At 42.8% G+C, this 27,273-nt stretch overlaps 2 protein-coding genes across 3 annotated transcripts; both read left to right on the top strand.

Moving 5' to 3' along the window:
* Nucleotides 1-2,108: 2,108 nt before the first annotated feature.
* Nucleotides 2,109-5,119, top strand: LOC124125178. The gene is made up of 2 exons (XM_046488453.2): nt 2,109-2,151; nt 4,232-5,119. The coding sequence occupies exons 1-2, from the start codon at nt 2,136-2,138 to the stop codon at nt 4,612-4,614; spliced, it is 399 nt and encodes a 132-aa protein (XP_046344409.2). The 5' UTR covers nt 2,109-2,135; the 3' UTR covers nt 4,615-5,119.
* A 10,080-nt stretch (nt 5,120-15,199) lies between these two features.
* On the top strand, nt 15,200-25,416 carry LOC124125172. 2 transcript variants are annotated; one of them, XM_048402272.1, is made up of 5 exons: nt 15,200-15,305; nt 15,475-15,849; nt 21,718-21,751; nt 22,297-22,392; nt 24,160-25,416. In XM_048402272.1, the coding sequence occupies exons 2-5, from the start codon at nt 15,478-15,480 to the stop codon at nt 24,546-24,548; spliced, it is 891 nt and encodes a 296-aa protein (XP_048258229.1). In that variant the 5' UTR covers nt 15,200-15,305; nt 15,475-15,477; the 3' UTR covers nt 24,549-25,416. The 2 variants fall into 2 exon arrangements, with proteins under 2 accessions (XP_048258229.1, XP_048258230.1); XM_048402273.1 differs by lacking the exon at nt 22,297-22,392 and having other exon boundaries at nt 15,201-15,305.
* Nucleotides 25,417-27,273: the final 1,857 nt, after the last annotated feature.

Raw genomic sequence — 27,273 nt, 5'->3', positions numbered from 1 at the left:
TGTTTTACTTGTGGTCAGCTGGGTCCACTGGTCGAATCTCAGGACACTCCCTATGACGTCATTCGAACCTCTGCGCATCATTTATGCTGTCAAAGAAAGACGTCACAGAAATGTTCAAGAAGGTAATTCTATAAATACTTATACCGTCTTATTACACTCTTTGCTGGTTGTATGTTTATTGATAATATCAGTTAGTGGAGAATAGTCGAGTTGATATATTTAATGTTCCCCTTTGAGGGAAGGCGGGTGGTCATCAGCATCTCTCATCTTATTTAATTTGTACAAAAACATGTTTTCCAATCTTCCATCAACAGTAAATTCATTGATCAATCAATCCTTTCTGATATAACTGGTTCTATTTATCAGCGAAGTGTGCTATTTTTGTAACAAACATACATGTTCTTCCTTCCGTGTTTAAATTGAGAATTTCAAGGAAGCGTAACTGAGGAAATCAATAACTTACTTATCTCGAAAGTATTCCTTGTCTGTCCCACTTTTGTGGTTGTTATTTTGTTTTTTAACGCCGCACTCAACAATACGAGTGTTCCGGTCTGTAAATAATCGAGTCTACACTAGATAACCCAGTGACTGACATCAAGAGCATCGATCTATACAATTGGGATAGGATAACATGCACCAACCGAGTCAGCTAGTCTGACCACCACATTCCCGTTAGTCGCCTGTTACGTTAATCATGGATTTGCTGAAATCTCTCTCTCTCCCTCTCTCTGTCTCTCTCTCTCTCTCTGTCTCTCTGTCTCTCTGTCTCTGTCTGTCTGTCTCTCTCTCATTCTCTGTCTCTGTCTCTCTCCCTCTCCCTCTCTCTCTATCCCCCTCTCTCTCTCTCTCTCTCTCATGGTATCTGCCAATGGAAACTGTTTCGTCGGACGATACAGCATGGTTATTGTCTGGCTTTAAGGTTTTATATTAAATAGTGAATTGCAGTACACTATATTTCCGATGATCGTAGACGAGTTCTCCAGACGAACATCAGGTTTGTAAAATTAATACATCAACCCTGTTAATTGTAGCTATGTCAAGTCGTCATGTCATATTCCAATGTGTCTTAGTGTAGTTTTCAAGACACTAAGCGACCTTTATAAATTTAGTACCATACATTTAAATATTCCTTCCCCAGTACATTCTAATGAGAGTGTGATAATCAATTCCCCGTCTCTTGTTATTTCTGCTGAATTGAATCTTTGACATCAATTCGTGATAATTAAAATAAATAATAAAATAACCATGAAGGTGAGTGAGTGAGTGAGTATGGTTTTACGCCACTTGTAGCACTTAAAAGCAGTATCACGGCGGGGGACACCAGAAATGGGCTTCACACATTGTACCCATGCCGGGAATCGAACCCGGGATGTCGAACGCTTTAACTACTGGGCTACCCACCGCCCAATACCCATGATAAGTAGCATGTGCCTGTGCCGTGATTAAATCACAGTATGATGGCGTCACGCTATTGTTGCTGCAGACCCGTGAAGATCCGGGTTAGAATAGGTCTTCAGCAACCGATGCTTGCTGCAAAAGGCGACTATGCTTGTCGTAAGAGGCGACTAACGGGATCGGGTGGTCAGGCTCGCGGATTTGGTTGATGCATGTCATCGTATCCCAATTACGGGGATCGATGTTCATTATGTCAATCACTGGATTGTCTGGTCCAGACTCGATTATTTACAGACCGCCGTCATATAGCTGGAATATTGCTAAGTGCAGCATCAAACAGTAAACAAACAAACAAACACATTGTTGCTGCAGTTGATTCTGGGCCAGCTATTCACTTGCAATCAGAACATGCATTTTTAAAAAGGAAAACTGACTTAACATGCCATTTACGCAAAATTATAGAGAAAGTAAATATTCTTCTTAAAATAAATTACATAACACCCGCCTTCGTCATATGACTATAGTTAGTTTGTCATGTGTGGTGGGATGTTGGTGTTCTTTAAGATATTTTGAGAAGTATATCAGCCATAAATATTATGTTTTGCGTTATCAACTCGAAAACTGTTGGATATATTTTTTGATGGGTTCTGTTATCAGGGTCGGACCAATTGGACCCTCATGCCATAAAGACGGGCAACCGTGATGTCATTCACTCAGGATCCACAGGGGCACATCTAGTCATGGTTCCAATCAAAGGTACAGTCATACCGCCTTTCTAGGGGGGCACGTGTTGCCCGCTCATCCTAGGTACAGTCATACCTCTTGTCTAGAGGGGCACGTGTTGCCTTCTTATACTAGGTACAGTCATACCGCTTGTCTAGAGGGGCACGTGTTGCCCGCTCATCCTAGGTACAGCCATACCGCTTGTCTAGAGGGGGCACGTGTTGCCCGCCCATCCTAGGTACAGTCATACCGCTTGTCTAGAGGGGGCACGTGTTGCCCGCTCATCCTAGGTACAGTCATACCGCTTGTCTAGAGGGGGCACGTGCTGCCCGCCCATCCTAGGTACAGTCATACCGCTTGTCTAGAGGGGGCACGTGTTGCCCGCCCATCCTAGGTACAGTCATACCTCTTGTCTAGAGGGGCACGTGTTGCCCGCCCATCCTAGGTACTGTCATACCGCTTGTCTAGAGGGGGCACGTGTTGCCCGCCCATCCTAGGTACAGTCATACCTCTTGTCTAGAGGGGCACGTGTTGCCCGCTCATCCTAGGTACAGTAATACTGTTTGTCTAGAGGGGCACGTGTTGCCCGCTCATCCTAGATACAGTCATATAGCTTGTCTTGAGAGGCACGTGTTGCCCGCTCATCCTAGGTACAGTCATACCTCTTGTCTAGAGGGGGCACGTGTTGCCCGCTCATCCTAGGTACAGTCATACAGCTTGTCTAGAGGGGCACGTGTTGCGCGCTCATCCTATGTACAGTCATACCGCTTGTCTTGAGGGGCACGTGTTGCCCGCTCATCATAGGTACAGTCATACCGCTTGTCTAGAGGGGCACGTGTTGCGCGCTCATCCTATGTACAGTCATACCGCTTGTCTAGAGGGGCACGTGTTGCCCGCTCATTCTAGGTACAGTCATACCGCTTGTCTAGAGGGGCACGTGTTGCCCGCTCATCCTAGGTACAGTCATACCGCTTGTCTTGAGGGGCACGTGTTGCCCGCTCATCCTAGGTACAATCATGCCGTTTAACTAGAGGGGCACGTGTTGCCCGCTCATACCAGGTACAGTCATACAGCTTGTCCAGAGGGGCACGTGTTGCGCGCTCATCCTAGGTACAATCATGCCGCTTGTCTAGAGGGGCACGTGTTGCCCGCTCATCATAGGTACAGTCATACCTCTTGTCTAGAGGGGCACGTGTTGCCCGCTGACCCTAGGTACAGTCATACCGCTTGTCTAAAGGGGCACGTGTTGCCCGCTCATCCTAGCTACAGTCATACCTCTTGTCTAGAGGGGCACGTGTTGCCCGCTCATCCTAGGTACAGTCATACCGCTTGTCTAGAGGTGCACGTGTTGCCCGCTCATCCTAGGTACAGTCATACCGCTTGTCTAGAGGTGCACGTGTTGCCCGCACATCCTAGGTATAGTCATACCGCTTGTCTAGAGGGCACGTGTTGCGGGCTCATCCTAGGTATAGTCATACCGCTTGTCTAGAGGGGCACGTGTTGCCCGCTCATACTAGGAACAGTCATACCGCTTGCCTAGAGAAGCACGTGTTGCCGCTCATCTGAGGCGCCACAATTCGTCGGTAGAATTGCGTCCCTAAGACATGCCAAACATCTGTGATCGTAGGTTCGAATCCCGGTTCGTCCAGATTATAGGTTTCTAGGTTTGTCTGCGCCATACCAGTGCTAGCTGGTTTCACCAAAGTGGTAAACGTCTTAGACCTGCTTGACTTCGGGCTTTCCTTTCACTTTCAGCTGACACGTCGTGATAAAACTGGAATATTGTTCATAGCAGCGTTAAACCCAACTTCTCAACCAGTCGTGTCTATTTGTAGTCTTATTCACTTGCCGCACGTTAAGCCCTTAGAGGAGTAGCCATCATTCAAGTAAGAATTTGTAAATATATATTTCAGACCATGTATTCAATGTTGATCGCGATTGAATAACGTAAGGAGATGCATGTGTATCTGTTATGTTTGACATCGGTAATACAACCTAAAATCCTGCTGACTCACGTTAATGCCTTCACTACGAGCATTCATTTAACGCCTGTAACAAGGACAAATCTAACCACTTTGTCAAAGACTATTCTAACGTATTTGTCCTTTCCCAGGGTCGCCGCCAGCATGGACAGCCCACGATGACTACCACATGACCTTCTGTGCCAATGTCGCATGCGATAACGGAACGATCTGGGTACGAGACGCTGGGATCTACCTCGTGTACTCGCACATCACACTTAACGTGACACGTGGCTCCACATACACCATCTTCACACACAGAATGCAACTTACCAGACGGAACATGCCTCCTAAGCAGCTTCTGATGAGTAAGACCTCATTCACACGAACAGCATCTCCACAGCGAAACTCTTTTCTCTCCGCCGTTTTGAAACTCGAAGAACGCGATTCCATCGGCGTCCACATACCTGATCAAAACACTGATCTGGTCGAGAAGGGTGGGTTTTCAAACTACATTGGTATATTCAAATTGTGAGGTGAGGTGGGGATATGAGGAATAAAGACTATTATTGCACTTTTATAGCAACGTGAGAATGTTCAACATGGATGTCTTGCCATCCTGACACAGGTATAGCTTTGTTGTTGTTTTTCAATGGATACATTTTGTATGTATTTAAGATTGCATGTGAACTATATTCTGTAAACTTATTGATTGTGTACTCCAAAAAGAAATAACATAACCCACAAAAAACATTAAGTGGTACACATTGGACATATCTTTTCTTAACGTACATACTTCTCTATATGTTGCTACAAATGGTTCGCATTTATTTTCTTCCATACATATATATACTGCCATCAAAGAATCAATGTTAGACTATGAAGTAAAAAACATGTTTGCAGCTGCAACAATATGCGAAATTCAAGGTATAAAACTGCTCACACACACACACACACACACACACACACACACACACACACACTATGCTTTACCTTTTCTTCTTCTAGTATAGCTTGGGGCGGTCGGGTAGCCTAGCGGTTTAAGCATTATCACGCCGAAGACCCGGGTTCGATTGCCGACATGGGTACAATGCGTCGAGCCGACCAGTCCTTGTTTTAGCCCCTTAATGCCGAGCGCCAGACAGGGTAACAACAAGTACCATCTTTTAACGTCTTTTGGTATGACGCGGCCGGGGATCGAACCCCGGACCTTCCGCTCTCCGGGCGGACGCTCTACCACAGGTCCACGGAGGCGGTCCAGTACAGTACAGAATTACCTCACATTTTAAAGATGGAGTAAGAGGAGAAATTCCGAAAAAACATTGACAAGAGCTATTGTTTGTTAGGTCTATCCTATGTTTGATGTAGCATTGTTTTGATTACAGTGAAGACTAATTGTTAAGTTAAGTGAAAGGTATTTGTTATCATGTCAAATAAATTTGTCTCCTTATAAATAATTTGGCTTTTTTATATCAAATTTGACTATGTAAGAACCTCAAAAGTAATTTCAGGGAATGTGTCTAAAAAACTTGATGTCAAATCAGGGAATATGTGTAATACCTGAAAATTGTAGGGATTATGTATATTCCCTGAGTGAATCAGACATTAAATATATTCCCTGAAAATTTCAGGGATTATACATATTCCCTGATTATACATATTCCCTGTAACATATATACATACATGTGGACATGTACGTATATATGTGTCTGTGTGTGTGGTATGTGTGTGCCTTCTGGTCCGGACGTATGCCTGTTTTATAGTGCTAGACCATGGAGATATCGTTCCGCAGTTTGACATCTCTACTTAGGCATAATATGCTGAACCCGTGGATCTCACCACCGGAGGCTGTCTTCAGATTGTGAGTGAGCGAGTGAGTATGGTTTTACGCCGCTTTTAGCAATATTCCAGCAACATCACGGCGGGGGACACCAGAAATGGGTTTCACACATTGTACCAATGTCGGGAATCGAACCCGGGTCTTCGGCGTGACGAGCGAACGCTTTAACCACGTGCACTAGGCTACCCGACCGCCCTTCAGATTGTGAATGTGATGAATAGGCATGCCAATGAATGAAGTTATTTTGTATATGTTTCTTATGGGTACATAAATAACTATATGTTACGACTGTAGTGCCGACAAATGTTTCAATCACAGTCTGACGGTAAATCGTGGTTTTGTACAGCCAAGTTATTATTGTTATTCTTTAGCCTCTATATGTTTTGAGTGATCATGATAATTTGAATATCCACATTGTTAACAACCAGGGAATATTACTCCCAAATGTAATGTGTCATTGAACAAAATTTCAATACAATGTAATTTTAACTGATGGTTTGCTTTCTGAACCCGTCGACGTAGGGTTAAACGTCCACAGCGTCCACAGGTTTTCCACACAGACCCGGATTAGTGAGTGAGTGAGTGAGTGAGTGGGGTTTTACGACGCTTTTAGCAATATTCCAGCAATATCACGGCGGGGGACACCAGAAATGGGCTTCACACATTGTACCCATGTCGGGAATCGAACCCGGGTCTTCGGCGTGACGAGCGAACGCTTTAACCACTAGGCTACCCGACCGCCCCCCCGGATTAGTGAGTGAGTGAGTGATGTTTTATTCCGCTTTTAGCAATATTCCAGCCATATCACGGCGGGGGACACCACAAATGGGCTTCACATATCAACCACTAGGCTACCCGACCGCCCCGGGACTCGGATTAGATACGAATAGTTCCAAGAATAGAATAGGTCCAATTGTGGCTTGGCGACTTGGTTGAGGCTTCAAATGACATCAATCACAGGTTCGTCTGGCCCAGATTCGGTTATTTACAGAACGCTGCGATAGATAGCTCGAAAATGGCCGCAGCGGTAGACAGCAATCAAACAAATCAATCATAATAACTGGAGTAACTAATATCAACATTGTAGATAACCCCACTCTCAGGGAGGCGTGACATCACAAAGGATCAACCCTTTTAGCAAGAGTACCAAACTGCAGTGCTACAACATGTAGCACAAACTACCGTCCAACAGGTATACCATACGGACAGGTAGCAATAATACCATCCCCATGCACATTACACCAACATATGGCCATACCAGCCCCCAGACACATACCACTGACCAGTGACACCACCATACAGTGTTATCCCACTGACAGTCAGTTGTGCCATCCTACAGTGTTATCCCACTGACAGTCAGTTGTGCCATCCTAGTGTTATCCCACGGACAGTCAGTTGTACCATCCTACAGTGTTATCCCACGGACAGTCAGTTGTGCCATCCTACAGTGTTATCCCACTGACAGTCAGTTGTGCCATCCTACAGTGTTATCCCACGGACAGTCAGTTGTGCCATCCTACAGTGTTTTCCCACTGACAGTCAGTTGTGCCATCCTACAGTGTTATCCCACGGACAGTCAGTTGTGCCATCCTACAGTGTTATCCCACTGACAGTCAGTTGTGCCATCCTACAGTGTTATCCCACGGACAGTCAGTTGTGCCATCCTACAGTGTTATCCCACGGACAGTCAGTTGTGCCATCCTAGTGTTATCCCACTGACAGTCAGTTGTGCCATCCTAGTGTTATCCCACGGACAGTCAGTTGTGCCATCCTACAGTGTTATCCCACTGACAGTCAGTTGTGCCATCCTACAGTGTTATCCCACTGACAGTCAGTTGTACCATCCTACAGTGTTATCCCACTGACAGTCAGTTGTGCCATCCTACAGTGTTATCCCACGGACAGTCAGTTGTGCCATCCTACAGTGTTATCCCACTGACAGTCAGTTGTACCATCCTACAGTGTTATCCCACGGACAGTCAGTTGTGCCATCCTACAGTGTTATCCCACGGACAGTCAGTTGTGCCATCCTACAGTGTTATCCCACGGACAGTCAGTTGTACCATCCTACAGTGTTATCCCACTGACAGTCAGTTGTACCATCCTACAGTGTTATCCCACTGACAGTCAGTTGTGCCATCCTACAGTGTTATCTCACTGACAGTCAGTTGTACCATCCTAGTGTTATCCCACTGACAGTCAGTTGTACCATCCTACAGTGTTATCCCACGGACAGTCAGTTGTACCATCCTACAGTGTTATCCCACTGACAGTCAGTTGTACCATCCTACAGTGTTATCCCACGGACAGTCAGTTGTGCCATCCTACAGTGTTATCCCACGGACAGTCAGTTGTGCCATCCTACAGTGTTATCCCACGGACAGTCAGTTGTACCATCCTACAGTGTTATCCCACGGACAGTCAGTTGTGCCATCCTACAGTGTTATCCCACGGACAGTCAGTTGTACCATCCTACTGTGTTATCTCACTGACAGTCAGTTGTGCCATCCTACAGTGTTATCTCACTGACAGTCAGTTGTGCCATCCTACAGTGTTATCCCCCTGACAGTCAGTTGTGCCATCCTACAGTGTTATCTCACTGACAGTCAGTTGTACCATCCTAGTGTTATCCCACTGACAGTCAGTTGTACCATCCTACAGTGTTATCCCACTGACAGTCAGTTGTACCATCCTACAGTGTTATCCCACGGACAGTCAGTTGTACCATCCTACAGTGTTATCCCACGGACAGTCAGTTGTGCCATCCTACAGTGTTATCTCACTGACAGTCAGTTGTACCATCCTAGTGTTATCCCACTGACAGTCAGTTGTACCATCCTACAGTGTTATCCCACTGACAGTCAGTTGTGCCATCCTACAGTGTTATCCCACTGACAGTCAGTTGTACCATCCTACAGTGTTATCCCACGGACAGTCAGTTGTGCCATCCTACAGTGTTATCTCACTGACAGTCAGTTGTACCATCCTAGTGTTATCCCACTGACAGTCAGTTGTACCATCCTACAGTGTTATCCCACTGACAGTCAGTTGTGCCATCCTACAGTGTTATCCCACGGACAGTCAGTTGTACCATCCTACAGTGTTATCCCACGGACAGTCAGTTGTGCCATCCTACAGTGTTTTCCCACGGACAGTCAGTCCTACAATTTCACAATGTTTGTTGTTGTGCGCCGCACTCAGCAATATTCCAGCTCTATGACGGCGGTCCGCACTTAATCGAGTCTTGACCAGACAATCCAGTTATTGATGTCATAAGCATCGATCAAAGCAATTGGGATCGATGACATGCATCAATCAAGTCAGCGAGCCTGTTTCATGTTTCCTGAACAACTACCAGATATTCATAGCGTGTGAATTGTGTTTGACAAGGACAAAGGAACGCGAATGTCACCTATTTATAAACTATCCTACTTCCTTAAAATAGTCCTTCCTTCCTGATTCAGATCATTGTCATTCATGATTGTGACGTGTCCAAAACACATTGTTTCAGTTAGTCATGTTAGTACCAAAGTACATATCTAACAGCCTGTCTCTCATCCATGTTGGAACAAAGCCAATTCTTTATTCTATATGGTCGGTATATCTCCTCACTGTATCAACTCTTACCAACGAAAGAGGAGATGACGTCGAATAAATATTTCAGCTAGTGTGAATGCGACACAATACATCGCCATTCGAATATGGTCAAATGTTATGCAGTGTATTTTCAAATTAATGTCTCGTGTTCACAGAGTTGAAAACCCGTTATTGATCTATGTGTATTTGCAAAGGCTGTGGTTACGAAACAAGCCATCTTCATGTACTTTCTGTTTGCCTCAAATTCTAAGAAATGCAAACGAAAAATATGCCAGAAAGCACTGTGCCACAGACGTGTATAGAGAATTTATATTTTCTTACATTTCTTGCAACACTGCTAGCATAGCTGTCTAGGTTTAAAGTCATCTGTGGTGAGGACCATGGTACCCGGTCTTACGTAAGCACTACAAGAGGCATAATATGTGTTCGATAAAAGCAATTACTATTAATGTGGTACCACACATGGTTGAATAACAGATTGACAAAATGTATTGAGGATTTTGGAATCCAATATTTATGCTGAAAGGCACAGTATACAACATGAACTGGTAAGGTGAGGTGAAATGGGGTTTAACGTCGCGTCCAAGATTATTGCACTTATATAGCGACGTGCATGTACGTGTGTGTGTTTGTGTGGCTGCTTGTACTAGTCCGGACTGATGCCGATTTATAGTGCTAGCTCACTGAGATGCCATGCCGCAGTTTAACATGAATACCCCACTCAGACACAGTATATATACTGACTCCGAGCAGACCAGTCCTTGTTTTAGCCCCTTAATGCAGAGCGCCAGACAGGGTAACAACAAGTACCATCTTTTAACGTCTTTGGTATGACGCGGCCGGGGATGGAACCCCGGACCTTCCGCTCTCCGGGCGGACGCTCTACCAGTAGACCACGGAGGCGGTCTATAAATATATGTCTGTAGATATCACCTTCCTCTACACAACAACACAAAGAAGTGTCCCGGAATGGGAATGAAATGAAGATGGTCAGCAATTACACTTGACGCTGCTTTTAGCAATATCACGGAGGGAAACCCCAAATTGGGCTTAAAATGTTGTGTTTTCACCCAAGCTTGATACCGGTGTAAGAAACTACATAAAAAATGCTAAATGCAATAAAACCAGAAGTTATTATTCATAAAGTTGTATTTTTATTCATTTTACAACTTCTTGAATGCATGATTGATTTGTTTTGCATGCCGAGTTCCAAAGTTTGTTATATTGGTGATTTCAAAGGCTTCTTAATAATGGAATATTGTTAGATAACATCTCACATGGACTATTGATAAAATAATCACACTATCAATTCCATGTGGAAAAGTAATCATAACGGGACTTTCGAGTATTTTCTTCGTGTGCATGTACATTAAATCACGACTGAGGTTATGTCAAAGTATTGTTTTCTTAACAATGGGAAAGTGTCTGATAACATCTCACATGGTATTTGGTTGAATGCGTCACAGTGTCAATTGCATGTAAAAAGTAATTAGAACGGGTGTTTTTTATCAATCTAAGTAAAATGTCTTTCAAGTGCATGTGTGCTTGTAAATTAAATCAGGACTGAGGTCACGATGAACATTAACAATAACCAATAGTACTACGGCCCTGAAACCCATCTGGATATAGTGTACAGTAATAACGTAAACGTCAACAAAGACAGGCATTTAACAAAAAAATGGTGCTAGCGTTGCTATTTTAATATTCCCTGCATGAATCCTCTGAAAAAAACACTGTAATGTCTGATGATTGGAGTAAAATAAAATATCAGGTCTTTGAAAGGCATTTAGAAGTGATTCACATAAGGAAGAGAATATATGGATGTCCACTTCTTTATTATGAGGAACACAACGTTTCGGAGTCTATGCTTACTCCTTCATCAGGTGAAGACATCAAACGTGTTCCTCATGATAAAGAAGTTGACATCCATAAATTATCTTCCTTAAAATATAATATCACCGCGGAGAGTATGTCTGTCTGGAAATGTCAGATCGGAAGAAACATGAATTTTGAGAGCATCTAAAAGCATGGCTAAAAACAAGGTAAAATATTAGTAATAAATAAAACCGGAAAATGGCTCTTGACTCCAACTACACAACAATGAGCATTCAATTTTGAGTCAGATTCGAGCCTCATGGAGAAATACAGATGTCATAATTGATGGAAACAAACAAGTGAGGTTTAAGCTTCATTGGTCCAGTTGTGTGGGGGAACCTACAATGGTTGATGCATGTCATCGTATCCCAATTGCATGGATCGATGCTCATGATGCCAATCACTGGATTTTCCGGTCCAGACTCGATTATTTACAGATACCCGTCATATAGCTGGAATATTGCTGGGTGCGGCGTTAAACTACAAACAAAAACTTAAACTACAGGAATACGGCTAAACTTAGTTTTGGCCTGAATAGAGACTACTGTGCTCATTTGTTGATCAAATTCGGAATGTTTAAGGGTAATCGCATAGTAGTCAAAAACATGGTTTAAGATGTAAAGCAGGAAACAATATTATTAATCATGTCTAAATATGCCAGTGTTTACGGAAATTATTGAATTGATATTTAATCTGATGAACAAAGTGTTTGTCGCCGTGATGATACAATGTAACAGAAGTATTCTTGTTATATTTTGAAAGAAACGGATGAGAAAGGTTGGTTGGTTTGTTGTTTAACGCCGCACTCAGCAATATTCCAGCTATATGACGGCGGTCTGTAAATAGTCCAGTCTGGACCAGATAATCCAGTGATTAATTTCATGAGCATCGATCCACGCAATTGGGATCGATGACATGGATCAACCAAGTCAGCGAGCCTGACCACCCGATCCCTTTAGTCGCCTTTTACGACAAGCATAGTCACCTTTTACGGCAAGCATGGGTTGTTGAAGACCTATTCTACCCCGGAATCTTGACGGGTAGGTTGAGAAAGGGACAAAATGGCTTCATTTGAGGTCTCCAGACAGCACAATGCCATCTTGATCTACCCGAATTAAAGCACCTTGTGATATTTATGAAGAAAAACATGTTTAAATCTGTATCACAATGCATATAATCAATAACCAGTTTCACAACTGTTATAGTCTTCGTTAAGACGTTTACCTGGGATAGTGTGGATGACTTTCAACTTTCTCACTCATGATATATTTCTGTCTGAGTTTGGTTTGTACAGCACATTAAAAGCGCACCCATCGACTTCTTTCCCCAGTAACCCGTAGGGATTCCAGGAAAGTCTGTACGTCTATGCATGTCAGTGCCCATCTATCTGCCAAACATCTGTTCTAACCGTAATTGATCTGATGGTCATGCTAAGTCACATGGTTGATTACAAGGGATCGTATTGCTCTGATCGATTCTCATAATGGTTTTATTGGGCTGTCTTATCCTGAGTTAGTTATTTACAGATCACCTTTATTTAGCTGGAATATTGCTAAGAGTGACGTAAAACAAGCAACCAACAAGTCTTAAGGTGGGGATCCCATGGGCATGTGTTCCATGTGTTGTATTTTTGTGAGAGTGAAGCACAATTTTATTAAAGTTTTATTAACAATTTCATAAACTATAATAATATTAATATTAAAATTCATCATCACTTGCCAAGTTTATGAAAATGTCCCCATTTTGGAGATGTCACATATAAACAAGGATTCGAACTAAGTTTGATCGTCTTTGACACTGAGGTTTATCCCCACTTTGCCAGCAAACTGCGGAAGATTAACAGTGAGTGAGTGAGCATCGTTTCTATGTTTATACAAGAAAAGATGTTATGCCAAAACGCTCACAGTAGTTACTGAGTAAACTCACGACCTGTCATGACCTGGTTGAGTGACTTCCTCCAATCAACGTGAAAGGATTACCCACAGAGAAAGAAAGGATTAAAGTCACCCATAAATCTTATCCTAACGTAGTACTCCAACTTCTAAATGCCTCGCAAAGAAGGATTAAAATCCTAAAGATATCCTATCTACGTGGTATAGGTACTCACAACCTCTAATAATAAACTGTTACGTTTGGTATCCCCAGCAATACTCACTATGGTCATTGGGCAAATGTAAAAATCACAAACCCTAACGATTCTGTCTACATGGTCACACCCGGTGATTGTGAAGATCTCAAATTCTATCAACAGTCAGACAGCATGGCTGTAAGGTTTGTAACAGACTGACTGTTGCAGTTCCCTTCGCCCCTCGGCCTGATTTGCAGCTCCTACGCGTATTCACACAATTTGCACATTGTTGTATCGATTCATACTTCAATGAACCGAAAAAGGTCCATTGTCAATTTTAAAGTAAAATGGACCTGTTCGGTGCCAACTTCAGACACATCAGGAGGAAGACAAAAACATTAACGGTGCAAACGTTAGACCTCACATAGTGAGTGAGTGAGTGAGTGAGTTTGATTTTAAGCCACTTTTAGCAATATTCACGGCAGGGGACACCAGAAATGGGCGACACATTGTACCCAATCGAACCCGGGTCTTCGGCGTGACGAGCGAACGCTTTAACCACTAGGCTACACAACCGCCCCAGACATCACACAGACATATTTGTCTGAACGTTGCACAACCATCCAATGTGAAAGGGGTGGTCAGGTAGCCTAGTGGTTAAAGCGTTAGCTCGTCGCGTCGAAGACCCGGGTTCGATTCCCGACATGGGTACAATGTGTGAAGCCCATTTCTGGTGTCCCCCGCCGTGATATTGCTGGAATATTGCTAAAAGCGGCGTAAAACCATACTCACTCACTCACTCACTACATGTGAAACATCGTATATGAGATGTAAGAGTAAGACTGAACAGTGCAAATCAGTGCGTGTCACACATGCCTGCATAATATTCAAAACCATGCGTGTATGTCTGACTTATTAAAGACATGCATCTCTGGTCAGCCAGGCATGACATGAGCTTGGCTTACAAGTCTCTCAATACACTGATATATTTATTGCAGTAAAATCGCAGTGATGTATCATGTATATTCTGATGACTCACTGAACTGGTTCACCGAGCGAATTGTAAGATGTAATGTGAATAAGGATTACATGCCCCAGGGTAAGTGTTTTCACAGACCATGCGAGATGGTTGAGCTAACACAGGTATTGAGAAATACGTAAGGAATAAATATGTTTGTTTCAGAGATATGTGATTCAGACAAGAAAATAAAGAAGAAGAGTGCCATTCAATAAATACAGTAGACTACGGTTATAGCTAACTCGAGTGGACTCCAATTTTGGTTTGTAATAACCGTAGTTCGTTATAGGCATACATACAGCATATATACAATAAATGGTCGTGACTTAAATAAGTTCCTTATATCCGTCAGTTCGTTATAAGCGTGTTCTTTATAAACGTAGTTTACTTTACTTATATTAATGACCGAAATTGCGGCATCGAGGTTGTCGCCATGCAGGTTGTTACATATCTGAATGTGTATGCATTAGGACAATGACACAAGAGACTACTCCCAATAAAAGATAGCCAAGGGACAGGTGAAGAAGGAATTTCAGCCAGCACACCAGAGTAGTGAAAACCGCTGTCATGAGTAGTGAAATCGGGTTATTTAAAAACGTGAATCGACGTATAACTCATATGTCTCCTTTTCTGCAGTCGTGTAAAGAAACAGAAAGTAGGTCGGTGAGAAAACGCTTTGGCCTCGTCGCTTCTTGGAAATAGAGAGGCGCCGTAAGCGAAACGCAGTACCTGGTCTTGCGAGCTGTTAGTCTGCAGAGTGGGTAATGTCAACACTGCAGCTGTGTTCGAATCATTGATTTTGGGAGCCAGTCAGTGAAATATCTCGACGTACGTAACGTCCCTGTTGTGACATATGCAATCAACATACATTCATTGTGATTAATTCCTGGAGTTATGAGAATATACGACACTTTGGGATACAATGTAATCATCAATATAAGCTTACATGCAGATGTAGATTAGAAATATGCTCACAATGGACACATGTGATCCCCAGACAATGAGTGAACCAGAATCAACGTTGCTGCCTTTGGACACAACGTCACCGTCATCCCCGTCACGTCAACGACGCCGCCCGGGAGTTTTATTCTATACTGTCATCACTGTGTCCCTTACTGCAAACGTTCTTCTTGTTGTCGCGGTCACCGTCAAGACAATGATGGCGTCACGTGACTCGCACAAGGTGAGTGGAGAGGGATTCTTAAATTCGCTTAGTCACGTGGACACCGCCGCTCAAGTCTGTTTCACCTGTGACCACCTGGGCCCGCTGATCGAATCCAAGGACACTCTCTATGACGTCATACGACTCTCTTCTGGTCACACGTTTTGTTGTCAGAGACAGAATAATGACGTCACCAAGCTTTTCAGAAAGGTAATTATCTTTAACTAGAAATCTGTTTACAATGTTTAATAGCATTGCGTTTAAATATTTAGAGCAAATGCACAAAGCATGTCATGTGTGTAGAACTCATTGACTCCTGAAATTGAATAATTATGGGATACAATGACTGCAGGTTAACATATATGGTATAGTTGTCTCTCTGTTTATTTATTGTTTAACGACGCACTCAGCAATATTCCAGCTATATGACGTCGGTCTGTAAATGATCGAGTCTGGAACAGACAATCTTGTGCATCAACCAAGTCAGCGAGCCTGTCCACCCGATCCCGAATTCGAAGACTCACCTCTTTCGACAAGCATAGTCGCCTTTTACGGCAAGCAGGGATGCTGGAGACTCAAGCCACTCTCGGATCCATTTATGTTATAAGAAAGGCGACAAAGCGAGTTCATTGTACGATTCCGAGTGTACAATGATCATTGGTTTAGGAATCACAACTGCACAGTGATGGTACCATGTGTTCGCGAAAAGATAAGGGTGTCCTACTCCACCGATGGCAACATGTTATTTTATCTGAACAAAATGTACTTTAATGTACTTTAAATTAGCCTGCTTTATTGTTGTGGTGATGAGAATAATGCTTTGTTTGCATCTGTGATATATTGACAATGTCTACACGATGTGTGGAGCTAAGTAAGCAATGCTGTCGTGTGTCTTCATATTCACGTGGGGCGGTCGGGTAGCCTAGTGGTTAAAGCGTTCGCTCGTCACGCCGAAGACCCGAGTTCGAGTCCCGACATGGGTACGATTGTGAAGCCCATTTCTGGTGTCCCCCGCCGTGATATTGCTGGAATATTGCTAAAAGCGGCGTAAAACCATACTCACTCACTCATATTCATGTGCGACTGCTGCCAATAACGGACCTGGGTTCCTGGAAATCTTATTCATGTCTGTTCCCCGAACACAGCAATAATTTTACACCACGTGATTGCACAGCTTGGATGGATCAATGTTATTGAGCAACGCGAGACACACAAGCGAATGCCTCACTCACGTGTGTCTGTGTGGACACATTTATATCATTTTGGAAAATGGGTGTTTTTGTCTGTTTCTTGAACAATGCCATGCTGATTAAGGGAGGGGTATGGGTGGGGCATTGTTGTAATCGAACCCATGTTTTCGGCGAACAACGAATCCGCGAAATTGCCTATCACCCGCGAACAGCAGTGGTGCTGTGGTAGTCGTAGTAGTAGTATAGCTGTAGCTAAAGCAGTAGTAGAAGTAGTTGTAGTAGTTATTAATAGTAGTAGTTGTAGTAGTATTAGTATTAGTAGTATTATAGGTAGTAGTAGTATAGTAGTAGATAAAGCAGTAGCAGTAGTGGTAGTAGTAGTAGAAGAAGTAGTAGTAGTAGTAGTTGTTCTAGTAGTAGTATAGCAGTAGATAAAGCAGTGGTAGAAGTGGTAGAAGTAGTAATTTTTAGAGTAGTAGTAGTAGTAGTAGTAATAGTAGTAGTTGTTGTAGTAGTAGTATAGCAGTAGATAAAGCAGTGGTAGTAATAGTAGTATTGGTAGTAGTAGTAGTATTGGTAGTAGTAGTAGTAACGGTAGTAGTATTTAGAGTAGTAGTAGTATTGGTAGTAGTAGTAGCAACGGTCGTAGTATTTAGAGGAGTAGTAGTAGTAATAATAATAGTAGTAGTAGTTGTTGTAGTAGTAGCTGTTGAAGTAGTAGTATTATTAGTAATGGTGGAAGTTGTAGTAGCAGTAGTTTAATCATCAGTAGTAGTTGAAGTAGAAGTAGGAGTATTATAAGTACTAGTAGTAGCTGTAATAGCAGTAGTTACAGTAGTAGTAGCGGTAGCTAAATCAGCAGTTGTAGTAGTTGAAGGAGAAGTAGTAGTAGTTGAAGTAGTAGCAGTATTATTAGTAGTAGCTGTAATAGCAGTAGTTACAGTGGTAGCAGTAGTAGTTGAAGTAGTAGTAGTTGAAAAAGTAATAGAAGTAGTAATAGTAGTAGTAGTAATAGTAGTGGTAGTAGCAGTGATAGCAGTAGTAATAATAGTAGCAGTAGTAGTAGTAGAAGTAGTAGTAGCTGTAGTAACAGTCGTAGTAGTTACAGTAGTAACAGTAGCAGTTGTGGTAATAATAATAATAGTAGTAGTAGTAGTAGCTGTAGTAGCAGTAGTTACAGTAGTAACACTAGTAGTAGTAGTTGTTGTAGTAATAGTAGTTATAGTTGTAGTAGTAGTAGTAGCTGTAGTAGTAGTAGTAGCTGTAGTAGTAGTAGTAGTAGTAGTAGTAGTAGTAGTAGTAGTAGTAGTTGTAGTAGTAGCAGTAGTAGTCGTTGTGGTAGTTGTAGTAGTAGTAGTAGTTGTAGTAGTAGTAGTAGTAGTAGCAGTAGTAGTCGTTGTGGTAGTAGCAGGTGTAATACATCGAGTAAAGTCAATTCTATAACAATTTCAAATCTAACTGTGACCCAGTTTCATTTTTTTTCACGTGATGTTTGTAAACACACACAGTGACACACTTTGACTCGAATTCAGAAACATCAGCCGCGTATCACATGGGGCCTTAACAAAGCAAGGCTGTGTTTACACTCTACCTAAACATCTGTGTCAAGGCCAGGTGACCTGGTCGTCAGTCAGCTTCAAATATATACGCGCTACTTCCAGATCCCTCTTATCAAACTACTGCCAACATTACGCATCAGAGCATGATACATGTGCACAGACACTGTAGTGCGAACAAGGTGTTAATGATTATTGAGTAACATGCGCCATGACCCAGTTGTGATGTAAGCAGGTAGTTTTATCTTGATATCTTTTTCAGGTCACACTGCGTTGACTGACACTTAAAAGTACTCATGGAAATGAAAAAAAACTGTTTAGCTGGATTTGATAATCGACACAAAGCATTACGTAGATGTAAATACGAAATAACAAAACAACTGGAAGAGTACTAGTCTAAATTTGCTAGTTTTATCTCAGTGCTCAATACAAAAGGTACTTTACAGGAGGTAATGTGTGGGCACTTTCAACATTCAAAAATAAAACTAAGTCCAAATTGACATGGCAGAAACAGGCTATAGGCATTATGCAAATTAGCCTGGAAAAAAGTTATCAAAACAACAATAAAAATAACAGCTATGTTTATGTACATAATAATAATGACATGTAATTTGTTGTTTGAGAAGAGAATATGTTACTTTTACGTTCTGATATTTTGACGATAATTCACTATCCCACAATGCCACTCACAAACACTAACCACTGACAAATCACATGCACGTGGGTTTCAAGCCCCTGTTTTCACCTGTCGTCAAGGTCATGGACATTCACCTTGATCTACTAACACCTGGTTATGCTCAGTTTCACAATAGTCTGTTTTGTTAATATTTTTACACACTTTTACGTGTAAAAAGACATAAAAACCTTTGATCCGCTGTATTTGTGCCAAGACCAAATTAGTACTAATTGAGTTGTTTGAATATTTATATATTTTGTATATTAATAGCATTTATTTCAAATCTGAGATCGAAAAAACATCTTTTTTTCATTTCCGTGAGTACTTTACTAACTTACATTCAATGTTCGCGTTCCCCCTTATCGTGACATAAAGTATCGGTCGACATGGCAGACAGTGTATACATCCATGTCACAGCAGGCTAGAGCTAATGTTGGGCACGCTGATTAGTGTTACATATTCCCCTTCACAATGGACCTTCCAGCTAGGTACGTCCTCTATATGACATGCGAGTTTTACCAACATTGCATCAGTCGCAACCATTTAAGAGGGGTGGTAGAATGTCCTTCACACAATCGACCAATATGAGGAAGCGGACCCGTGTCTTGACGTGATGAGAGAATGGTTAAACGACCAGGCTATCTACAATCAGTTGTAGTAGTAGTAGTAGCAGTAGTAATATTTGTAGTCGTAGTAGTAGTCGCAGTAGTAGTAGTAGTTGTTGTTGCTGGTGTTGTTATATAGGCAACAGTAAAAGTAGTTGCAGCAGTAGTTATACTAGTAGTCGTAGTAGTTGTCGAAGTAGTAGTTATTCAAGTAGTCGTAGTAGTAGTGGCTGTAGTAGTGGTAGTAGTTGCAGTAGTAGTAAAAGTAGTTACAGTAGTAGTAATACTAGTAGTCGTAGTAGTAATGGAAGTAGTACTTTTACTAGTAGTCGTAGTAATAGTGGCAGTGGTAGTGATACTAGTTGCCGTAGTAGTGGCAGTAGTAGTTATACTAGAAATCGTAGTAGTAGTCGCAGTTGCAGGAATAGTAGTTGAATAAGTAGTAGCGGTAGCAGCAGTAGTAGGAGTAGTAGCAGTAGCAGCAGTAGTAGGAGTAGTAGCAGTAGCAGCAGTAGTAGGAGTAGTAGCAGAACTACGATGAGGTAGTAATTTTATTGTTTGTAAACATACGTAGGCTTTGACTCATATACAGAAATAGCAGAGGTGTCTCGCATATTATCTATTCATTCCTAGCGCTGCAATGTTTACAAATAAACAAACATGCCAAGGCCACGTTCGGAGATCAACAAGGCATGCATCAAGTGATATCTTTATGCATGGGCATTACAGCGTACTCACTGAAGGCAACTCAAACACCGACAGTCGAAACAGGATGATTATTTACTGTTGTATGACAAGCACATACACTCGTTTCGGTACAAGGACCCGTACTATTAACTCATTCTGTTGACACTCCTGGCTTTTCTATTACTCAGAGTGAGTGAGTGAGTGAGTGAGGCTTCACGCCGCTTTTAGCAATATTCCAGCAATATCATGGCGTGGACACCAGAAATGGGCTTCACACATTGTACCCACGTCGGGAATCGAACCCGGGTCTTCGGAGTGACGAGCTAACTCTTTAACCACTAGGCTACCCGACCGCCCCTATCACACAGACCATGACCATGTGTTTGCATCAAATGACTAACAGGGAAAGGGTTAATGGATTGTTTTCAATATATTTATATAAGCACAGCACACTGTGTAGCTGGCAGTGACAAAACAATCAATAATCATAAGTCATCTCTACTAAAAGAGGAGTATACGATTCCAACTTACATCGTAACAAATAGCACAAATCCAAACAGGGAATTGCATCAAATATCATGTTGTTCAGTGAAGCGTCACATTTTTAGTTGACGCATCTGCGACCTAGATATCGTGTTCCGGACGCTGTTTACATGTGCTGCTTTAGGCTGATTGCTTGAGTTGGTATAGATCCGTAAGATATAACATATGACAATTTGTTAAGCAAGTATCATGCGTGTTCTGCAATGAGCGCTTGTGCTAGTTAAGATCAATTAGGGCTCTTGTAACATGTATATAGGATTCAGTGATTTGTTCAATACACACTGTATGTTTGTTGTTTAACGCCGTTCTCACCAATATTCCAGCTAAACGACGGTGGTCTGTAAATGATCGAGTTTGGACCAGACAATCCAGTGAATGACATCATGAGCATCGATCTACACAATTGGGATACGATGACATGCATCAACCAAGTCACCGAGCCTGATCTTGTTAGTCGCCTTTCATGACAAGCATGGGTTGCTGAAGACCAATTCTGAAGACCCAGGTCATCACGGGTATCAATGCAAACAATGCGCATTTCAGATGGAACATTCACTAAAAGATAATAGCTTTGGAAACATGAATGTTATCTTTGGTTAGGGTAATTTACCTTTTCATACCATCAACGTAATACGGAGTACATAAACAAGAATCCATTGGATCTTGGGGTAGCCTAATAGTCAAGCGTTCGCTCGTTACGAGGAAGGCCCGGGTTCGATTCCTGACTTGGGTACAATGTGTGAAGCCCTATTCTTGTGGTCCCCGCCATGATATTGCTGAATATGATATGTTTCACAAGCTCTAAATTATCTTACTTTCAGATCGTATCGGACGAATATCTGAGGCGATTGACAGGTAAGTTGTAGGAAACAGTATCCTACATACAAATGTTAAACTGAAATATGTGATGTGATGCTATCTGGTGTTTTAATTTGCGCACCTGAAATTTTGTTCATGTTGTCATATCAAATATATCTTTAACACTGAAGCTCAAATGCTTCAGAAGTTTAATGTTTATGATTATAATAAAGCCCCTTAGGCGTATCACAAACCTGTGATCGTGGGTTCGAACCCCATATTTACCCTGATTATGTTTCTAGGTTTGTCAGCACCCTTGTCGTCCTCTTGGGTTTTACCAAGGTGGTAAATATCACTTCGGGCTTTCCCCCCACATTAAGCCAACGTATATATATAACTGAAACTTAGTTCCATGCGGCATGAAATCACACCCCCTTACTCACTCAATATAGCAAAGACAGAGACATGACTCACTCACTCAACGAATCCTTTTGGTTGTCAGCAGATTCTCAAATATCATAGATGTACATTTAACCTGTATTATTTGAAACAGGTATGTTTAGTATATCTTGAAAGCGGCTATACCACTTGGTCTATTCCAGGACGCGAACCACCCACGTCAGATAGGGATAGGAGACACGGGCTGAATATCAACAAAGGGTCAACAGGAGCTCATCTTTATATGGTCCCTCAAGCAGGTAACGTATGACCGAAGAACGGCCTCCCAGAGTGTTGCGTTCCCAGTGAAGTCGGCGGAAATGTCATTACAGATTAACGTATAACGTGAACGTAGAAATAGAGAATCTCACCCTCGTGTCTTTTGATATCAAATATATCAACACGAGTTGATAAAAGTGCGAAAACACCGATGCTTGCCGAGGATTTTTTCCACTTTTATCAACGAGTGTTGATATATTTGATATCAAAAGACACGAGGGTGAGATTTTATTTATCATCCAACATCCTTCTTCCAACTTTTTCAGTTTGTAGACAGTAATAAGCAGTGTCTAAAGTGTAAAAAGTACTGCTAACAGCTTCAGTAGCAGAGCCATTAGTGATGTTATTTGATTGTGACGCCATGTTAACCAATGACGTCACAATGGTATGCAAAGCATTGTGATGCAATTTCATTGCAGCGATATCTACAGTGTAGATATCGTTTGATCTCACCCAAGAGATATCTCCTGTGGGAACCAGTTTTGGATGATAAATACGCTTTTGAAAATATACCGACGTACAACATATATAATAAAGGGGTGTCCAAACGGGTAAGGGGTGCTCCCGGGTGTGAGAGACCGATGTTCCCACTCGGGTAGAGGAGTGTCTCTGTGTGTGTAAGACCGACGTCTCACTCGGATAGAGGAGTGTCCCTGTGTGGGTGAGACCGACGTCTCACTCGGGTAGAGGAGTGTCCATGTGTGTGTGAGACCGACGTCTCACTCGGGTAGAGGAGCGTCCCTGTGTGTGTGAGACCAACGTCTCACTCTGGTAGAGGAGTGTCCCTGTGTGTGTGAGACCGACGTCTCACTCGGGTAGAGGAGCGTCCCTGTGTGTGTGAGACCGACGTTCCCACTCGGGTAGAGGAGTGTCCCTGTGTGTGTGAGACCGACGTTCCCATATGGGTTGAAGAGCGTCCCTGTGTGTGTGAGATTGACGTTCCCACTCGGGTAGAGGAGTGTCCCTGTGTTTGTGAGACCGACGTTCCAACTTGGGTAGAGGAGAGTCCCTGTGTATGTGAGACCGACGTTCCCACTTGGGTAGAGGAGTGTCCCTGTGTATGTGTGACCGACGTTCCCACTCGGGTAGAGGAGTGTCCCTGTGTGTGTGAGACCGACGTTCCCACTTGGGTAGAGGAGTGTCCCTGTGTGTGTGAGATTGACGTTCTCACTCGGGTAGAAGAGCGTCCCTGTGTGCGTGATATTGACGTTCTCACTCGGGTAGAGGAGTGTCCCTGTGTGTGTGAGATCGACGTTCCCATATGGGTAGAAGAGCCTCCCTGTGTGCGTGATATTGACGTTCTCACTCGGATAGAGGAGAGTCCCTGTGTATGTGAGACCGACGTTCCCACTCGGGTAGAGGAGTGTCCCTGTGTGTGTGAGACCGACGTTCCCACTCGGGTAGAAGAGCGTCCCTGTGTGTGTGAGATTGACGTTCCCACTCGGGTAGAGGAGCATAAAGCTACATGACGGCGGTCTGTAAATAATCGAGTCTGAGCCAGATAATCCAGTGATTGACATCATGAGCATCGATCCACGCAAGTGGGATACGATGACATGCATCAACCAAGTCAGCGAGTCTGACCACCCAATCCCGTTAGTCACCTTTTACGACAAGCATGGGTTGCTAAAGATCTATTCTACCCCGGATCTTCACGGGTCCATTCTATATCAGAAAGTATTATCTTCAGATGTAGTTTTTCGGTTTGATTTGTAACGAAACTTGCAAACAGTGACTTCTCTTTGCAGATTCGCCGCCATCATGGACATCAAGCGACATCTACAACACCTCCTTCTGCTTCAACGTGGTGTGTGGTGATGGGGGTATTGTCGTTCCAGCGGCCGGCATTTACCTGGTGTACTCTCATCTCACGTTCACCACACAGCCAGCCTCTGAAGATACATTCATACACGTCATACAACGACGGAACCGGAACTTGCCTGGTCTGGGCCAGAAACCCGTCCTGTTCAGTAAAACCTCGTTGACATGGACTGCACCTGCGCAGCAAACGTCTTTTCTGTCCGCCGTTGTGAAACTACGCAGAGAAGACATTATCCGGGTTACCATGTCTGAAAACTATAATGATCTGGTTGAGATGAGGAAGCTTTCAAATTATTTTGGTGTGATCAAAATGTAAATTATGATCCAATATCGTTGTGGCGGGTGGGGGCTGGGGTCACGGGACGTGGGGGGTGTTTTGTGTGTGAGTGTGCCTCTCAGAAAGATCCAAGACCTTGACTACTGATGTGCGACCAAGACTCCCCCGGTTCTTACCCATAACACAAGGGATGCACGAATGTTGGTTGGTTGGTTTGTTGTTTTACGCCGCATCCAAATGGATGCACAGATTTGGCTTACGTTGTGGATGAAATATGCTGTTTGTTTGTTTGTTTGTTGTTTAACGCCGCACTCACAATATTCCAGCTAAATGACGGCGGTTTGTAAATAATCGAGTCTGGACCAAACAATTGCGATACGATGACATGCATCATCAACCAAGTCAGCGAGCCTGACAACGGGTCAGAAGAAATATGCAACCGATTCTCCATTGGTCATGTTCTAAATATGACCCTGTGATATCACGGGATGTTTATATACAATTTGGTAACCGGAGACAAACGGGAAATTACTTTCTTTGTTTGTTGTTTAACGCCGCACTAAGCAATATTCCAAAAGATATATGACTGCGGCCTGTAAATAATCGAATGTGTCCCAGACAATCCAGCGATTGATATCATGAGCATCGGTCCACGCAATTGGGATACGATGACATGCTTCAACCAAGTCAGCGAGCCTGACTCCCGATCCCGCAAGTCGCCTCAAGCGAATGGTGTTAAATTTGACTAAATGTATCTAGGAAAATTGGTATTCGCAACAAAATCGTAATCATTATATATATATATCACTATATATACTATATATACTCACTGCCAAAAGAAACGCGAACCATAGAAACATATAGAGAAGAATGTAGGTTAAGAAGAGATGTTTCCAATGCGTACAACTTAATGACAAAACTAACAATCAGTAAAGTGTTACCACGAAGTGTCTTTATTCTTATCATGATCTGCTGCACGTGATTTCCAAACTTTACGCGCTCATCCTGCACGAGACAAAAGGTGCATCTCGAGTCCTGCATTTATGACGTCACATGTGATGCGTTCATGAGCGTCGGTTCACACAACATACCAGTATGTTCGTTTCTGCATCGAACTAATCTAATATCCCTTGAATATGAGAAAATCTTCAAAAATTAACCAGCATGCATCATAATGGTATTCGCGTTTCTATTGTGGGTGAGTATATAGGAATCATTTCTAAAACTAACCGAGGTGTAAATAGTGATTGAATAACAAGCAGCTGTGAAGTTGTGTCAACATATTTACTTTCCTCTACTGAAACTCAAACAGCTCAATTCTTAAGTTAAGATATGTATATGCATGGAAGGTCACTGGATATTTTGTTATACATTATGGAAATAAAATCATAATCCGATACTCTATTTGTCCCCTTTAGCGAGGGTTTATTGCACACAAATGCTGAAATGATATTGAGGTGGAGATTGATGACGGAAATAACAGGGAAAAGGACAGACATAACATTAAGTCACATAAGCACTGTCACAGCTATATATAGCGATGAGAACAAATAACAAACATATCAACAATTAAGATACAAATTAACAAAGGAATGAAAGAAGCTGAAATCATAGTCGATTGGAGGTAGAACTCAATGACCTTTACTTGCTAACTTCTACTTTAGATTTACATTAGTGTCACACCCATGATCAAGTTAGTATATGCACGAAAATGGATGCAAATATTTGGCTTACGTTGTAGATGAAATATGCTGTTTGTTTCTTTGTTGTTTAACGCCGCACTCAGCAATATTCCAGCGATATGAGGGGCGGTCGGGTAGCCTAGTGGTTAAAGCGTTCGCTCGTCACGCCGAAGACCCGGGTTCGATTCCCGACATGGGTACAATGTGTGAAGCCCATTTCTGGTGTCCCCCGCCGTGATATTGCTGGAATATTGCTAAAAGCGGCGTAAAACCACACTCACTCACTCACTCCAGCTATATGACGGCGGTTTGTAAATAATCGAGTCTGGACCAAACAATTGCGATACGATGACATGCATCATCATCCAAGTCAGCGAGCCTGACCACCCGATCCCGTTAGTCGCCCCTTACGACAAGCATACTCGCCTTTTGCGGCAAGCATGAATTGCTGAAGACCTTTTCTAACCCGGATCTCCACGGGTCAAATGAAATATTCAATTTATTCTCCAGTGATCATATTCTAAATATGACCCTGTGATATCACCGGATGTTTATATACAATTTGGTAACCCGAGACAAACGGGAAATTACTTTGTAACCAGGTAATATTCATTCCCGAGGAATTGGACTATATATAACAACGTGAGAAGCCAAATGTACACAGTACACCGTGGGGCCAAGTCAATATAGTCACGATTCCCCAGGAAAAGCCTTACATCTGTGGTGAGGCAACATGTACCGTTATATCGGGCAGGAATTGAGGCGGTTAGAGCAGTCGTTGGGGCTTGATTGGCCGAACATTGTAACGACACGACCCTCATATATCCGCGTCATGTCCGGCTTTCCTTCCACTGAAATACTGTTCGAAGAATCTCCGGGATCGATTCCCCGAATGAGTACAATGAAAAGTCCTTTTCTGTTGTCCAAAGCACTGTATTGCTGGAGTATTGATAATAGTGTGGTATAAAATCATACTCACTCACATCCTGGTTTTCTGGGTCGGATTCCAGCCTCGCGAAGATGGTTCCTGACAGTCTGGTCCCATATACTCCCCAAACCAAGGATGCGTCCTGTAGTCTCCG

This window comes from Haliotis rufescens, unplaced genomic scaffold (assembly GCF_023055435.1).
Source record: "Haliotis rufescens isolate VD_foot unplaced genomic scaffold, xgHalRufe1.0.p SCAF_25, whole genome shotgun sequence".
NCBI classification, from domain to species: Eukaryota; Metazoa; Mollusca; class Gastropoda; order Lepetellida; family Haliotidae; genus Haliotis; species Haliotis rufescens.
This window is presented reverse-complemented; position numbering and strand designations above follow the sequence as displayed.

Excerpts from the sequence above, each read along its gene's own strand:
- LOC124125172 (XM_048402272.1), top strand. The coding sequence starts at position 15,478 with ATGAGTGAACCAGAATCAACGTTGCTGCCTTTGGACACAACGTCACCG. Across the intron at positions 15,850-21,717 it reads TCACCAAGCTTTTCAGAAAG|ATCGTATCGGACGAATATCT; the intron begins GTAATTATCTTT and ends TCTTACTTTCAG. Across the intron at positions 21,752-22,296 it reads ATATCTGAGGCGATTGACAG|GACGCGAACCACCCACGTCA; the intron begins GTAAGTTGTAGG and ends GGTCTATTCCAG.